This window comes from Triticum aestivum, chromosome 7B, assembly GCF_018294505.1.
Source record: "Triticum aestivum cultivar Chinese Spring chromosome 7B, IWGSC CS RefSeq v2.1, whole genome shotgun sequence".
NCBI lineage: Eukaryota > Viridiplantae > Streptophyta > Magnoliopsida > Poales > Poaceae > Triticum > Triticum aestivum.
Genome location: NC_057813.1, coordinates 694,673,692 through 694,690,760, shown reverse-complemented (window position 1 = coordinate 694,690,760; position 17,069 = coordinate 694,673,692). Strand labels below are relative to the sequence as shown.

The 17,069-nt window shown below is 45.5% G+C and overlaps 1 protein-coding gene across 1 annotated transcript; it reads left to right on the top strand.

The window, feature by feature from the left end:
* Window positions 1-12,773: 12,773 nt before the first annotated feature.
* Window positions 12,774-16,452, top strand: LOC123162811 (wall-associated receptor kinase 3-like). The gene is made up of 3 exons (XM_044580571.1): window positions 12,774-13,750; window positions 14,573-14,713; window positions 15,070-16,452. The coding sequence occupies exons 1-3, from the start codon at window positions 12,841-12,843 to the stop codon at window positions 16,209-16,211; spliced, it is 2,193 nt and encodes a 730-aa protein (XP_044436506.1). The 5' UTR covers window positions 12,774-12,840; the 3' UTR covers window positions 16,212-16,452.
* Window positions 16,453-17,069: the final 617 nt, after the last annotated feature.

Here is a 17,069-nt window from a genome sequence, read left to right as displayed (position 1 = left end):
CACACAGTCGCAATGTGTGGATTGACGGGCCCTCTCGCCACCACGACGACACCACCACCTGATAAAGGAGGAGCTGCCGCCCGCAATCACGAAGGCGCGTGGCCACATCCTCCACTACCGTGGAGGAGGCGGTTATGGCGGTGCCTCCGGCCCTCTGGACGTTCTATCCGAGGCAGAGCGCGCTGTGAGGCAGTAGGCAAGGTATGATCGGCGCAATGCTGGTCACTGCTCCGCTTTCGCCAAGACGGACGTGGCGCCAAAATGGGTCCATACCGAACCTGACGTATCCAGCGCGTGGGTGCTTAACCGCTCCGTCATCACCCCGGAGACAGCTACTAGGCGCCGCCGTCGCCTTGATGGCGAGCTCGCCAAGATCGGTGAGGAATGATCGTTTAGGGACTGCTCCACCAACTCCGGCAGGGGCAATGCCTCCGCTTGGGCTCCGCTGGCACCGTTGGCGGTGGCCAAGGCGGCCCTCCGCACCGCGGAATAGGATGCGGAGCAGCTCTTCCGCAATTGGCAGGCAGCCACCGGACAAGGTTGTCGCGGCCCTCCGGTATCCTGGAGACGCTGGAGGGACGATGGCACAGACAACAATGGCGGTGCGGCAGGACAGGTAACCACGCTTACGATGTGGTCATCCGATATGGGGTTTAGTTTTTTTAATAGTATTTAGTAAAACCGTTGTAAAATCATCCGCTCATGTAAATTATATCCAAACTTGAATAAAATCCACCCGGTTTGCATGAATTTCATCCGGTTAGTTCAAACAGTTGATGAAATATATGCGGGCAACGTTAGATGGTGGCCCCGGGCGTCATTGTCCGCAGAATGGTCCCCCTTGTCCGCGGACACAGCCCCGTCGATGGAGGGGGCCAAGATGGGCGACCGCACAGGGCCCCCCAAAATTTGGGGCCCCAAATTACCAGGTATTAGGCTTAGGTGATTTAATCCACCAGCGGCTAAACAAAGGCCTAGGAAAAGCGTGTAGAGAGCCCACGCAGCAGCAAAGCCAGCCCACGGGTCCTCGTATATCTATCGACCAGGCACGTTTCCGTCATCGATCGCTAACCCTACACACAACACGCCGATCGGCTTTGCTTCCGCCAATCGCCGAGGACGCCGTCGTCTGCTGACTGCCTTTCACCGATCGGCCAGGACGTCGTCGTCTGCTGCCTTCCCCCTCCATGGCTGCCCCCAGTTCTCCAGTACTAGTCTACTAGGTATAAATGTCTCATCTGCTTAAGCCCATCCATCTCTTTGATTACAAATACTTGATTAAGCTTGATCTCCCCGATGCTAAGTTAGGAGTAGATGAGTAGGTTAATATTATTTGTCCACGGCGCTAGGTATTGGTACTCCAGGCTGGCACTAAATTAGGTTGACAGGGACTGAATTAGGATGAAATTGAGATTGTCCATGGAATCTTTGTCATGAATTTATTTGTCAACAAAGCCAAGTTAGGAGTAGTATGTAATTAACTTTGTTCCTGATCAGTGGTAATAAAGTGAGAATTTGTTTTAGTTATATTAGTTCTTCTATATCGTGTGAAAAAATTGAAATAGTTTTAGGCCCTATTTTGATTTTCGCCCCGGGGCCCTGAATTTTTGGAGACGACCCTGCGCGGACAGATGCCAGAGAAAATTGTCAGGTCAGCGCTGGAGATGCATGTAGAGTGTCGTCCTTGCGTACTTCGCCAATCTTAAGATGATATGCCGGCTCTGTCTCTCAGAGGTGCTCACAGGGATGATGTGCATGTGTGTTCATAGGAGTAAGTATATGCGTGTAATATGAGCGGCTGCGTCTGTACTTTGTTTAAAAAAAAGTAAGTTGGGAGTTGGGACGGGCAACATGACCAGACGATGGTTTACTGTATGGCCAATGCTACAAATCAACCGGCTGATGCCGGGAGATTTAAGCCGCCTCCTTGACCATATGATCATCCCCACCGCACCGTTGGATCCTTCCTCTCCAGTCGGTTTGAATGGTCTACGACTCGCACAATCTCCTCGTCACATCGCACAGCAGCCCCCTTCTCTCCTTCAATCTCGCAGCGCCCGGAGCCGCCGGCGAGCAGCTGCACCGGAGCCCGGGGAGCCACCGGCGACGCTTCACTGCAGTGACTACAACGGCACAGTGGCGCTCCATCACAGCATCCGACACCGGCGGCTATGCCTATGCTCCATTGAAACATCCGCCGTTTCGACGATGCTTCATCGCAATCTAGGTGGCCACCGGCGAAGCTCCATTGCAGCACCGGTGGCCCTCCGGAGAAGCTCCATTGAAGCACTCGACGGCCTCGACGGAACTTCATCGCAACACCGGCGACCGGCCGACAATACTCCGTTGGCGACAAGGGGTGTTGCAACGCAGCGCACAGCGAAGACGGCTGAAGCTGAGAATCTGGTATGCAGCGCCGGCGAACATGGCGAATGCTGCGATGCAACGTTGACCGCGATGGGTGCTGCGACGCAGCACGACGTCCATGGCGGAAACTCCAACACATCGCGCGCGACGACGACAAAAGCTGCGATGCAGCCACGGGATATCGCGATGCCGCACCGGCTGCCATGGCGGATGCTGCGGTGCAACGTTGCCGGAGATAGGTGCTGCGACGCAGCGCGAGACGACGCCGGCGGCCATGGCGAAAGCTGCGATGCAGCGCCGGCGGCCATGGCGAAAAGCTGCGATGCAGCACGGGATGTGCGCGGTGCAGCGCCGTCGGCTACGGCGGGTGCTGCGGGGCAGTGTTGACGGCGACGGGAGATGGGATGCAAGGGGACGGTGGATTGCGGCGGTAATGGGGATGCTTCGTCAGTAGAGAGACAGAGATGCGGGAGATAGACCGAGCAAGGATAACTTGCCGCTGTGGAAAAAGATAAGATGGGAAGAGGTGAGCGATGTGTGGGTCCTCAGAGGGACACGTGGTTGGAGCACGAGGGGGTTTACGCGAAGGAGAAATCAGCCTGTTGTTTTTAATCGTTTTCCTTACTGTATACCGCTGGGAGACCTGGATTTTGACGGGTGTTCTGGCACCGTGAAGTCTGAAAAAGTGAAAATCCGAAACATTTCCTTCTTGTCCATTCAATAATGATGCGGGCCACAGTTATTTCTGGGGCCTTCCCAGGCCGGAGTACAGTAGTAAGGAAAGAATGTGTGATCAAAGTCTCATCAATCATACTTACCATGTAAGAAAAGTCTCGATCCTAATAGATGAGTAGACCGACCGATACTACAAACAGTGGTACACACTAACCTTATTTAGAGACAGGCTATCTTTGCTCGCAACTGCTAACAATGTACGTACACGGATTGAGAAACTTGCCTCGCGTGTGTGTCCTATTGGAGACCTCGATCGGGCTGCATCTGGAACTGATTACACAATTGCGAAAGGGCGTGGCCGCATCCTCCACTATGAAGAAGGCGGTTACGGGAGTCCCTTCGGCTCTTGGGCCGTGGGATGCGACGCGGCAGGAGGCTAGGTACGACCGGCGCAATGCCGGTCGCTGTTCCGTGTTCGCCAAGACGAACATGGTGTCGAAATGGGTCCGTAACGACCCTGACCTCACGCGCCGCCGTGTGGGCGCCCGACCGCTCTATCACAACCGCGGAGACAGCTACTAGGCGCTGCCGCCTTGACGGGGAGCTCTCCAAGATCGGCGAGGAGTGATCGCTTAAGGACTGCTCCACCAACGCCGGCAGGGGCAAGGCCGCCGGTAGGGCTCCGCCAACACCGTCGGCAGTGGCCAAGGTGGCCCTTCGCAACGCACAACAGGAGGCGGAGCGGCTCCTCCACGAGTGGCTGGCAGACGTCGGAAAAGGTTGTCTCGGCCCACTGGCATCCTTGTGCCGCCGGAGGGACGACGACACGACAGGATAGGGCAGCCACGCTTACAAGGCGGTCATCCGATATAGGGTATAGGGTTTAGTTTTTTAATAGTTTCTCACAAAACGGTCAAAAAATCGTCTGTTCATTTAAACTATATCCGAACTTGAATGAAATCCCCGCCCGGTTTGCATGAATTTCGTCCGGTTAGTTCAAACAGTTGATGAAATGTATGCAGGCATCGTTGGATGGCAACCTCCAGCGTCATTGTCCGCGGACTGGTCCCCTTGTCCGTGGACAGATACCGGAGCAAATTTTCGGGTCAGCGCTGGAGATGCCCGTAGAGTGTCGTCCTTGCGTACTTTATCAATTTCAAGATGATATACCGGCTCAGTCACTCAGATGAGCTCATAGGAATAGGATGTGTATGTGTGTTCATAAAGATGAATGTATGCGCATAATATGAGCGTCTGCGTCTGTATATTGTATTAACGCGGGGAGTTGTGACCGGCAGCATGACCAGACCCCATGGAGTTTGAAAAAGTGAGAATTCGATATTTTTTTTCTTGTCCATTCAATAATGATGAGGGCCACAACTATTTCTGGCGCCTTCCCAGGCCGGACTACAGTAGTGAGGAAATAATGTGTGATCAAAGTCTCATCAATCATACTTACCATATAAGAAAAGTCTCGATCCTAAATAGATGAGTAGATCGACCAGATCTTCACATGGACCGACCGATAGTACAAACAGTGGTACACACTATCCTTATTTAGAGACCGGCCATCTTAGCTCACAACTGCTAACAACGTACGTACACGGATTGAGAAACTTGCCTCGCGTGTGTCCTATTGGAGACCTTGGGTTGCAATCTGGAATTTATTACACGTTCGCGAAAGCGCGTGGCTGCATCCTCCACTATATTGAAGGAGGCGGTTATGGTGGTCCCTCCGGTTCTTGGGCTGTGGTATGCGCGGCGGAGCGCGTGACGAGGCGGCAGGCATGGTACGACCGGCGCAATGCCGGTTGCCACTCTGTGTTCATCAAGACGGACGTGGCGCCGAAATGCGTACGCCCGATCCCTTTGTCATCACCGTGAAGATAGCTACTAGCGCCGCCGCCGCCTTGACGGGGAGCTTGCCAAGATCAGTGAGGATTGATCGTTTAGGGACTGCTTCACCAATGTCGGCAGGGGCAAGGCCGCCGCCATGCTCCGCCAACACCGTCGGTAGTGGCCAAGGGAGTCCTTCGCACCACGCAATAGGAGGCGGAGCAGCTCCTCCGCGAGTAACAGGCAGACGCCAGACAAGGTTGCTGCGGCCGTTCGACATCCTTGTGCCACTGGAGGAACGATGGCACAGACGACGATGGTGGTGCGGCTGGACAAGGCCGACACACTTACAAAGCGGTCGTCCGATATAGGGCTTAGGTTCTTTAATAGTTAGTAAAACGGTCAAAAAATCTTTGGTTCATTTAAGTTATATCCGAACTTGAATGAAATCCGTCCGGTTTGCATGAATTTCGTCCGGTTAATAGTTCAAACAGTATATGAAACGTATGCGGGCATCGTTGGATGGCGGCCTCTGGCGTCATTGTCCGCGGACTGCCCCCCCCCCCCCCCCCCTTGTCCGTGGAAAAATGCCGGAGCAAATTTTCAAGCCAGCACTCGAGATGCCCGTAGAGTGCCGTCCTTGCGTACTTCATCAATTTCAAGTGATATGCCGGCTCGGTCACTCAGAGGAGCTCATAGGGATAGGATGTGTATGTGTGTTCATAAGATGAGTGTATGCGCTTAATATGAGCATTTGCGTCTGTATTGTGTTTAAAAAAAATTACGCTGATGAGTTGGGACCGCCAGCATGATCAGGCGATGCATTATTGTATACAGCTGGGGAGACTTGGATTTTGACGGGTGTCCCTGTGCCCGTGGAGTTTGAGAAAGTGAGAATTTGAAACATTTTCCTCTTTTCCATTCAATAATGATGCAGGCCACAATTATTTATGGCGCTTTCTCAGGCCGGAGCGGACTACAGTAGCAAGGAAATAATGTGTGATCAAAGTCTCATCAATCATACATACCATACAAGAAAAGTCTCGATCGTAATAGTACATGAGTAGATCGACCAGATCTGCAGATGGACCGGCCGATACTACAAACAGTGGTACAAACTAACCTTATTTGGAGACCGGCCATCTTAGCTCGCAAGTCGCAACTGCTAACAGCGTACGTACTACACGGATTGAGAAACTTGCTTCGCGTGTGTGCCCTATTGGAGACCCCGCAAAAAAAAAAATTTACACGATCACGATGTAATCATCATATAAGCTAGGTGCTGCTACATTCATTTGCCGTTACCGTATGCGAGTCACCAAAGAATGGAGCACGACTGATTATCGTTTTTTCTCAAAAAAAAAAGAGAAGGAAAGATTTGATCATCTTCACCGAGCGTGTCTCGTGCATGCATATGCAATTGCGCGTCGTCTGGTTGCTTTCCAGTTCATTTCCGCCTCGTTTGGATGCTTTCCAGTTCATTTGTGTAATTGAGACGGGATGCATGCATGACTGTAGCTAGTCTTGGACATAGTATTGTACCATATGGATCGGATGCATGCATGTGGATTCTGCCGCATGCCTGGTCGGTCGTTTTGTCATTGGTCGTCGGTCCGTCCTCTGTACTTCACTCGTCAGCTAGCGCACAGCCCGGAATATGGTCAGTGGGGATCCGTGTATGTGTGTATGTTTGTGTGCGACCATATTCATTTTTATGTCCCATCATAAAGATCACCTATATATGGCCTTTCCATTCTTTAGGTGGACCGTAATTGTTATTAATACCATAGCATGTATTACCTCCATCCCAAATTAATTGTCTTGAATTTTTCTAGATATGGATGTGTCAGACGTTAAAACATGTCTAAATACAACCGTATCTAGAGAAATCTAATAAGACAACTAATTTGGGACAAAGGGAGTAGAATATTATTGCTAATAAGTGGCAATCTTAATATTATAATTGCATGCTACTATACATCACATAAAAACTGTTGTCTAGCACAAAATCTGAAATTAAATTTGGCGTATCGATCAAATGCCTTGTATGAACAACACATACAATCGTTAATATGATTATTTGGAAATAGCATAGTAATCATATACCCCACAAATTAAAAGATGTTCCTCGCGCAAGTTATATTTTTATTTAGAATAATATAATGTGTTAGTTATTGATTTGAATTATTTCCTAACTATAATATAAATATATGTAACACCATAGGATTATTTCCTAATTATTTTCGACACAATAAAGATGATGCCCTTGCATCCACAAGGGCCATTCTGCTTGTCATTACTAAAAGGACAATAAGCAGAAAAATACCACGTTATTCAAAGAATACGGGCCACTGATCTAGTGGACTTTTTAGAGTTAAGAAATTGTGTTCTTGTGAGACTGAGACTCAAAACATGTCACAAACGACTCTAACTAATACTGGCACTGCCAACGTTTCATGGAATAAAAATCATCGGACCTTGCCTCTTGCGCCATGCAAACTCGTGCACTACCTCACGCAGAAATATCATGCCCTATGATCTGTTCTGCATAGCAGGCGTCTTACAAGAATAAGCCCTATCTGAACCCAAGGCATCGTGGCAACTCATTCAAATTGGCCCGATATATATTTCCTCAAATACATCGAAAATAGATCCTACCATCTAGGGTAGTTACCCATCATGTTTCATATATTATCATGTTTATTCATATCTTCCCTAATGATAAAGCAACTACTGCTTCTGACAGCACGTCACATAATTTGCCCTTAAAGTTGCGAAATATTACCCACCAATGTCATCTATAAGTGAGAAAAAAAGATTCAGTTTTTCTTCAAAACTCGCGGTAGTGGTCTCTGGTTTATTTACAGGTGAAGTCTCAAAAGTAGCACAATTTCTCTGTTAGTGCATTGGCTGGAGAGTTAGCCTTCTATACGGGAGACGAGGGTTCGTTCGAGCCCGTGCTCTGTTAGTGCATTGGCTGGAGAGTTAGCCTTCTATACGGGAGACGAGGGTTCGTTCGAGCCCGGGCTCTGTGGATTTTTTTCCCTCTGCGAGCTCTCTCATCCTTTTCCCTTTTCCTTTTAAATCTTTCTTTTTCTGACAGATTAAAATTCTTTTCAAAATATTTATCTTTCAAACACTTACTCAAAAATTTAACATGTTATATACGAAAAAATCCTGAGAAAAATGTGTATAAATTTTAAATATATATGAAACAATCCTGAGAAAAATGTGTATAAATGGCTCTCTCATCCTTTCCCTTTTTTATTTAAGGCTCTGTGGATTTTTTCCCTCTGCGAGCTCTCTCATCCTTTTCCCTTTTCCTTTTAAATCTTTCTTTTTCTGACAGATTAAAATTCTTTTCAAAATATTTATCTTTCAAACACTTACTCAAAAATTTAACATGTTATATACGAAAAAATCCTGAGAAAAATGTGTATAAATTTTAAATATATATGAAACAATCCTGAGAAAAATGTGTATAAATGGCTCTCTCATCCTTTCCCTTTTTTATTTAATATTTCTTTTTTCTGACAGATTAAAATGCTTTTCATAATATTTATCTTTCAAACAACTAACTAAAAAATATAACATGTTATATACGAAAAAATCCCAAGAAAATATATATGAAATAATCCTGCGAAAAATGTGTATAAATTTTAAATATACATACATACATGGAAAATCCTTTCGTCGGCCTAATTTTTTATGTCGCATTCGTCTGAGTCAGACACAAACGATATACACGGTTTTTTTTCCGCTCATCTCCCCCCTATATTTCATCTGAATCTGTTGAAACATGTTATATATGAAAAAATCCTAAGAAAATATGTACAAATTTTGAATATACATACATACCTGAAAAATCCTTTGGTCGGCCTATTTTTTTACTTTGCATTCGTCCGAGTTAGGCACAAACGATACACACGTTTTTTCGTTCATCTCCCCCCAATATTCCATCTGAATCTGTTGAACATGGACATATGACTACATATACACATATATAAAAATATCAGAACCAACACGCTTCTTAAAAAATATAGGCTCGCCTTAGTAAAGCCGCCGCCGCCTTCAGCGGCAACCCTCGTGCGCGGACGCATCGATCTAGACGCCATGCAACATGTTTCCGGTCAGGCACGTTAGTACCACTATATTGATCGCATCAGCCGCTGCTTCCATCAATCAATCATCAATGGTATAAAGGACCCCGAATGATCACATGGTATGCACATATTAGCATAGGGGAGTTGGTCATCTTGTGATTGATTATACCCTTTATACGTATATGCACTCCGTGGAGAGACCGGGACAAGAGGTACTGCTCCAACAACTTTTGATCGCCCTAAACATACTTGTGATTTGGCATTGATTGGTCTACAAATATACAAACAAGATTGGGAGCTCGCAGATGTTGGACCAGGCTGGCTCCGCATGCCTCGCTTCCCTCGAGTGGGAGCTCACAGGAGAAGCAACTCTCTCGCTAGGAGGCCGAGACGGTTATCCCTCGCTAGGAGGCCGAGATTTGGCATTGATTGGTCTACAAATATACAAACAAGATTGGGAGCTCGCAGATGTTGGAACCAGGCTGGCTCCGCATGCCTCGCTTCCCTCGAGTGAGAGCTCACAGGAGAAGCAACTCTCTCGCTAGGAGGCCGAGACGGTTATCCCTGTTGAATCGGCCCCTCACATATCTCCGACTCAGAGCTCAAGCTGATGTACATGCCTTTGCCTGCTAACCAACTGACATAACCTGCAACAACACATGCAATAATGGATGTCGTGAAAGCTAGGTAGATGCTTTCTACCGGGCCATGCAGTATTTGACACGTACTCCCTTTGTAAAGAATTGAAACGCTCTTATATTCTTAGGTAACCTACATCTTTCTTACCCTTCACCGCCGATAGTACCAGGTTTTTCTATGTGCATGATCCCATCCAAATATATTCAATGCAACATCAGAGCCTTCTATTACAGCTATAATGATTACCACCAATGGATGTGGACACTAGCTCAACAAGGAGCATTTGGTTATATAACCTAGATACGAGCAACGCAATATACTTAATTTTGCTGACAAGGAAAGTGAAATAGATTGAGGCTTCAGTTATTAAGATGGTACTCAGAGTATGCCTTGACCTCCACCTCTCCTTTCTAACTGGCATTTGCTCAGTATGATGATAGAAACCACAAGGGCCTATACATAACAAAACTTGCAAAAGGGCGGAGGGATGAATAGGCTGATGACAATAATGAGACAGAGCAATTGTGATAAGTGGCGAAATATAATTTTATTACCCCGTTGCAATGCATGACTCTTTTGCTAGTACTATATATAAGATAACTCAAAGTGAGTTATATGAAAAAATTGCAAGTTGACCCATGATTTCTATTATATTGTGAAATACGTACATATTTGTATATAAAAAGGAGCATACTCAAAATATGATGCATACTACCAAAAAAGATAGTATATATGTACTACCTAAACATTCATATATACTACATACTACACTTACATACTCTCCGACTTGATAGATACTACATACAACATACAAAACATAAGTGATGGTAACTACTACCGGGTGGTAAGAAACAGTTGTCTAATTAAGAGTACTTTGTGACGGAGGCACACACGTACATATGCATGTTGATCCAGCCATGTGCATGTATATACACACCTACATACACAGTTTTTGTAGCCTCATGTAAGTATGTCAATGAACTAAAACGATAGAAGGCACATGGCCGAAAAAAAGGTTTGAGTGAGAAAGGGCAAGAGAGAGTCATCTGTGAGAGAGAGGGAGGGAGGGAGGGAGGGAGGGAGGGAGAGAGAGAGAGAGAGAGAGAGAGAGAGAGAGAGAGAGAGAGAGAGAGAGAGAGAGAGAGAGAGAGAGAGAGAGCAGTGAAGATAATCGAAAAAGGCTCGCGCCCCGCTTTAAAGATAAAGCAACAATCGTCATACAACTTGACACCACAACACCCCAATAAACACGTAGGGCAAGATATAAGGATGCTTAAACAGCTACACCCAACCCCAAACCACTCCAAGCAAACTATAAATATGAAGAAAGGCATCGCTTGAAGTGTTTTCTGACCTACACTCGGCAAAACCTAGCAACGCTTTGGGCCACACTTAGTTTACGTTGATCTTTGCTGAGCATCCAACAGAAAGCACTGGAGTCGCCAATGAGAAAGGCACTCGGTAACCGGCTCGATTTTGCTAGTGACTAATTGTCAAACACGTCATGGAAAGGTATTTCTACTGGGGTACCTAATAGTTTGGGCACATAACCAAGCATACTCGAGAACTAAGAGTAAAACTGTGGAGTGGGAACGAAATATGAACAACCCTAGAATCTAGAACATCTACTAAGTAACTAATGGAGCATGCATCTTATGTTCGAGCAACTCTAGCAAAGTTTCATAGCGGCCCATCTATATATATAGCAATTTTAGCCAAAATGATCGCTCTAGCTAGTAGAGTTTTCATCTCTCCCCGGATCGCCATAATTTATAGAAGGCAATCTAAATCAAGTTCCCGCGAACCTTTACATTTGAAAGTTGTGGCATGATTGAGGGTTTGGTTTGTGCTCCATCCGTCGATCGCCAATCACCTGCGTAGGAGGGAAATTTCACCTCCCATCTCATCCTCCCGCGCGGCCCACCTCTTCACCAGCTGCCAACAATGCAGGTGTGTCCATGGCACCTGGAACAGGGTCAATCAATGGCGGTCGATGTGTGCTCGCTCGGTGCAGGCGTGCATCTGTGCATGCTGTGTGATGTGCGTGTATTGTGTGTGTGTGTGCGCACTATGGAGTTTGATGAAGTAGACAACGCCCTTATGTTGCTGCAGATTTTTTTAAGACGAACTTATCAAAAATAAATTAGAATAGGACGTCACCACATTCAACCTAGAGGTGAATGGAGGGTGGATGCATGTTATATTGTTTTGTGACATTCAAGTTCAATTATTATCGCTGAAAAATAAAAATAAAAGTTAATGATGTGAAGGGCTTTCATGTTCTTTGATGAGTTGAAGGGCTTGCATGTGATAGAAAGTGAGAAGTGAAAAGTTGAATGGTTGCATGGGTGTTTGATAATACGAAGGGCATGCATGTGGTGAAAAGTGAAAATTGATTAATTGCATGCACTTGATTTTTTTTAGTTGTTGATTGTTTTTTGAGGTAGCTAACGTTGTGGCTGCGGTTGCGGCCATACTTGTGGGTGCCGGTTGTGCGCGCTGTGCGGCAGCGATTGGCTGGTCCGTGTGCGTGAAGTACAAGAGGAGGTCGGGAATTGGAGAAGAAACGTGTAGCCAACAAATGAGTCTTACATATAGAGCGCATTCGGTCAAAAGTGTTACTCCAATGTCGAGCTTAAATGCATCTGCATAAATAGTATTTTTTTTAAATAGTATTTTTTTTAAATCTATTTTTTTTTGTGGATGAACATCGAAATGCATCTTTTTTTAGTGCTGAATTTTGTCTTTGTACAGGTTTCCGCATATGTCTTTTCAAAGTGAAATTTTGCAGGATGTTAGAACTTTTGCTAATGTTCGTGCACAAAAAGTTTCAGATTTTTAAAATTTGATTACTATTTTTTAGGAATTTATTGTTCATGGAGGTTCCTTTGAGCTCGACATTAGGTACTCCATATCTGTGTTCAGCTGTCGTCATAACATTATAGAGATAGCGCGTTTGGAGGCTCTCCTTTTCCGGAATCTGAGTTTACGTGTCATTCGGCAGTCTTCATAACATTATAGAGCGCGTCCGTACAGGTTATAGAGGCTGCCAATACAGCGAGTGGTACCTGCTCGCAAATTTGCGGCCGTCCAGCCCTATAAACTCGACGAGCGAGCAAGCGATACTTCGTTACCTATGTTACCAGCTAGCCAGCCAGTGCGTTCCACTCCAAGAGAAAATCCATGGTGAGCAGTCTGTAGACAGTAGCCATCACACTCAATGTCATGGTCAGTGTTGTTATTCTCGGTGGTGGCGATGGCGGCGGCAGCGGCGCTCGTAGTAGCCAGCGGAGCAGCACCGGCGCCCATAGGGAAACATGGCTGCGAAACGTGGTGCGGTGAGGTGAGCGTGCCATACCCGTTCGGCTTGGGACCGGAGAGGTGCTCCGCAGCGGCAGGCTTCCAGCTCACCTGCGACCACGGCAACACTACCAGTACCAGACCCGGAGCAACCACCCGGCCCCGGCTGTTCCTCAGCGACTACAGGGGCTTCGAGATCATGGAGATCTCAGTGGAAAACCGGACGGTTAGCGGGGTCAGCCCCACTATCTTCAGCAACGCCGCCATCAACAGCACTATCAGGAGGCATATGGGCTTCGGTGACAACCGCTGGAAGAACACCAGGCCACCGAGCACCTCCTATCTGGTGGCCACGGGGTGCAACGTGCAGGTCACACTACTCTTCAGTACTCCTGCCGGCACCCACAGCTACACCACCGGCTGCAGCTCATCCTGTAGCGGCAGTGCTATGATCACCGACAACGACGTCCGGAACTACGGCGTTGGCTTCTGCACTACCCCGGTCGTCTCATACCTCGCGTCCTATACCGTGGAGCTCAAGCGGCTCGCCGGGAACAGCACCATTAACAACCATCTCCCGGTATACGTGTTCATCGCCGAGGAAGGTTGGTTTGGTCCGGACCGGGCCGTAGATCTTATGAATCTGGGCGCACGTCGTTCCAGACTCAAGGCCAAGGATGATCATCTGTTGGTACCCTTGACCCTCGACTGGGTATGCATCCATGGATCCTGCAACGCCTCCGTCAACGCCAACTGCACCACACTCGACAACGTGTGCCACTGCAATCCTGGCTATAAGGGCAACCCTTACCTAACGGATGGATGCCAAGGTAGGTACCCATCTATCCCGAAAGTGCATATATCGAGGACGGGCTCGAGGGAGCCCCTTATTTCTTTTCAACGAAAATTCAGTTTTTACACCTCTACCAAATCTGAAATAAATTATAAATATAAGCATATATTTGTAGTATACACGTATAAAATTTCACATTTTTTTGCGGGGTATAAAATTTCATTAACTTATATGTTCATATGTGGTGTACACCAAAAAGACAAATACATTGATTAAATGGGCCTTTTCTTTGTTGTAGTTTGGCCAGATTTTTGTCTTCTTTGTGTAGCCTGTACATAATGATATCATTCAATAAAAAAAAGATTACAGATACTTAGAGAACATGTATATTTATTTGTAGAAAAATTCAATTTTTGGAATCATTTAAATAGTATTTTGTGGGTTTTTCAAATAGCGGGCTTCATGGAGCCCGTCCCCCAAAATGCTGTACTCCCCGTCTATCTACATATACTTCCTCCGTCACAAAATAAGTGCCTCAACTTTGTACTAACTCTAGTATAAAGTTGTATTAAGGTTGAGACATTTATTTTGGGACGGAGGGAGTATAATCAATATATGTTTTATAATAAAAGCATAAATTAAGTAGGCGGCATATCAATAGTATTTTTATACAAATTTTCAGCATATTAGAAGGGAACATTATAGTCAAAATCTTGTATCCGGGAGACTGAAAAGTCAAATACAATTTACATTTTGGAACTAAAAAAGTAATTAGAGCCAAGCATATGCATTGTTAATTATTTTTTAAGATCGAATTTGTCTGTAAAGTTTGATTAATCATTTCTTTTGGTATATGTAGATATCGATGAGTGCATGCGGCCAATGGACCATGGCTGTTTTGGCGAGTGTCGCAATACGCAGGGATCGTTCAACTGCTGGTGTTCGCGAGGAGGAAACGCCAGCCAACCAAATGGTTGCCTCAATCCCACAAGGAAAACAGGTGACAAACTCTTTGTAATACCCAAAGAATATATATTGCACTTGTTTTGGGCTTCAAAATGTCCTCCAGGAAAAGAAAAAAAGGAATGTACAACTTATACTGATTATTGATGTAAATGTTGGACCCCATCAAGAAGCTTCCTTCCGATTCTCTGACACATAGAAATAGAGTCATGAAAAGTAACAGATCAATGGTCATGGTTAGGAATATATATGCATCCTCCTTTACCTTTTGTATTCCTACCTCTAGTGAATTTGCAACAGGCAGCAAGTCAGCAATTTATATATATTGTTTAATCCATGAGCCAAAATTTTCTATAGATCAAATAAATAATCTATATGTGTTTATGTTCGCAGGTTTAATCATTGGTCTCTCCATTGCTACTGGCGCATCCTCCATTCTTTTCTTTCTGGGTGCATTGTTAATAATTCGCAAGCTTAAGGATCACAAGGCTGACAAGTTGAAACAGAAGTTTTTCAATCAAAATCATGGACAGCTATTGCAACAACTAGTATCTCAAAGGTCTGACATTGGCGGAAGGATGATCATCCCTTTAAAGGAAATAGAGAAGGCCACAAACAATTTTGATCAAACGCGTAAACTTGGTGGCGGAGGGCATGGTACAGTCTACAAAGGAATATTATCAGACTTACATGTCGTGGCCATCAAAAGGTCAAATATTATGGTCCAGAGAGAAAGTGATGAGTTCATAAATGAGGTTGCCATACTATCACAAGTAAACCATAAGAATATTGTTAAGCTTCATGGTTGTTGTCTCGAGACAGAAGTCCCACTATTGGCCTATGAATTCATTTCCAATGGAACCCTTAGTGATCATCTTCATAATGAATCACCAAAATCAATATCTTGGAGTGGCAGGCTAAGGATCGTAAGTGAAGTAGGAAGAGCAATTGCTTATCTTCATTCTGCTGTTTTAGTTCCTATAATACATAGAGATATCAAATCTTCAAACATACTTCTTGATGATGCTTTCACGGCAAAAGTATCTGACTTTGGTGCTTCGAGGTACATTCCAATCGATCAGACAGGTAGAACAGAAACAGCAGTGCAAGGAACTATAGGATATCTTGATCCTATGTACTACTACACGGGACAGCTGTCAGAAAAGAGCGATGTTTATAGCTTTGGAATTCTTCTTGTGGAGTTGCTTACTAGGAAGATGCCAACCATGTATAGAACCTCAGCAGGTGATGGACTTGTGGCACAGTTTGTTGAACTCCTGGAAGAAGGCAAACTAGTTGACATACTAGATTCCCAAGTTGTAGAGGAGGGATGTGGCGAAGTTGAAGAAGTAGCTGCTCTAGCTGCATCATGTATAAAATTAAGAGGAGAGGATAGGCCAACCATGAGGCAAGTGGAGATGGCACTCGAAGGCATTCAGGCAAACAAGCAGCTTGTCCTAACTGATTTGGGAGCAGAGCGAGATGAGGAGAACTACTCAACCAGAACCAGTTTGAGCTTGGAGGAAGTGAGCTGATGATATAACCAAGAAGAGTCATTCTCAGACTCTCAGTACTATCTAGGCGGTGTCCCTTTAAGTTTTTTTTTAATGTTTGAGCAAGTTGATCCTAGGTGTCGTTAGATTATTAATCTGTAGTATTTATTTTGTGTCGGATGCATGTATTCTGTAATTTGTGTGTCACTGGGGAGACCTGGATTTCGGCGGGTCTCCCGCACCTGGTAAATTTTCTACGAGTGAGAACATTGTTGAAACATTTTTTTTCTACGCCACTAATTAAAGAGGTGGGCTACCGTTGTTTCAACGCCTTCACAGTTGCAGCAAATGGAAACCGGACTTGAGTGCCGTGGAAATTATGAGTATATGTGATGTAATTCCTCTGTAAAGAAATATAATTGCGTTTAGGTCACAACTATATAGATAAAAGTCTTCGACCGCGGCATACTCTAATACACTACTTGAGTTATAAGAGACCACTGTAGCTCGCAATTGCGGACAACACAGAGAGACATGACTCTGCGCGCGTGCATGTGTGTCCTACTGGGACTCCATGTGCGAAAGGATGCATGGAGTTGCAAGTTGGAACTCATTAGGACATCACACCACTCATTAGGGTATCACACCTGTGTATATAGCCAAACTTGTGCTCAAGATGGGTAAGCAATAAGACGACTAAATGCATCACAATGTATATAGTCATGATGGATTATGGATGGGCTTAGGCCCATATAATACATTAATCCCTGGTTAATCTTGAGGCCCATGCATGAGATGGCAGGTAGTGGAAAGTTTAGTCCCACCTTGCTAGTTGAAGAGAGTTGAGACCCCTTTATAAGGGCTGCTCTACCACTTGCCATTCAAGATCCTGCATCAACC

What these genes read in the sequence shown, in the direction of transcription:
- LOC123162811 (XM_044580571.1), top strand. Translation starts at nt 12,841, where the DNA reads ATGTCATGGTCAGTGTTGTTATTCTCGGTGGTGGCGATGGCGGCGGCA. An exon ending in CCTAACGGATGGATGCCAAG is followed by an intron (nt 13,751 to 14,572) that starts GTAGGTACCCAT and finishes TGGTATATGTAG; the next exon opens with ATATCGATGAGTGCATGCGG. An exon ending in CAATCCCACAAGGAAAACAG is followed by an intron (nt 14,714 to 15,069) that starts GTGACAAACTCT and finishes TTATGTTCGCAG; the next exon opens with GTTTAATCATTGGTCTCTCC.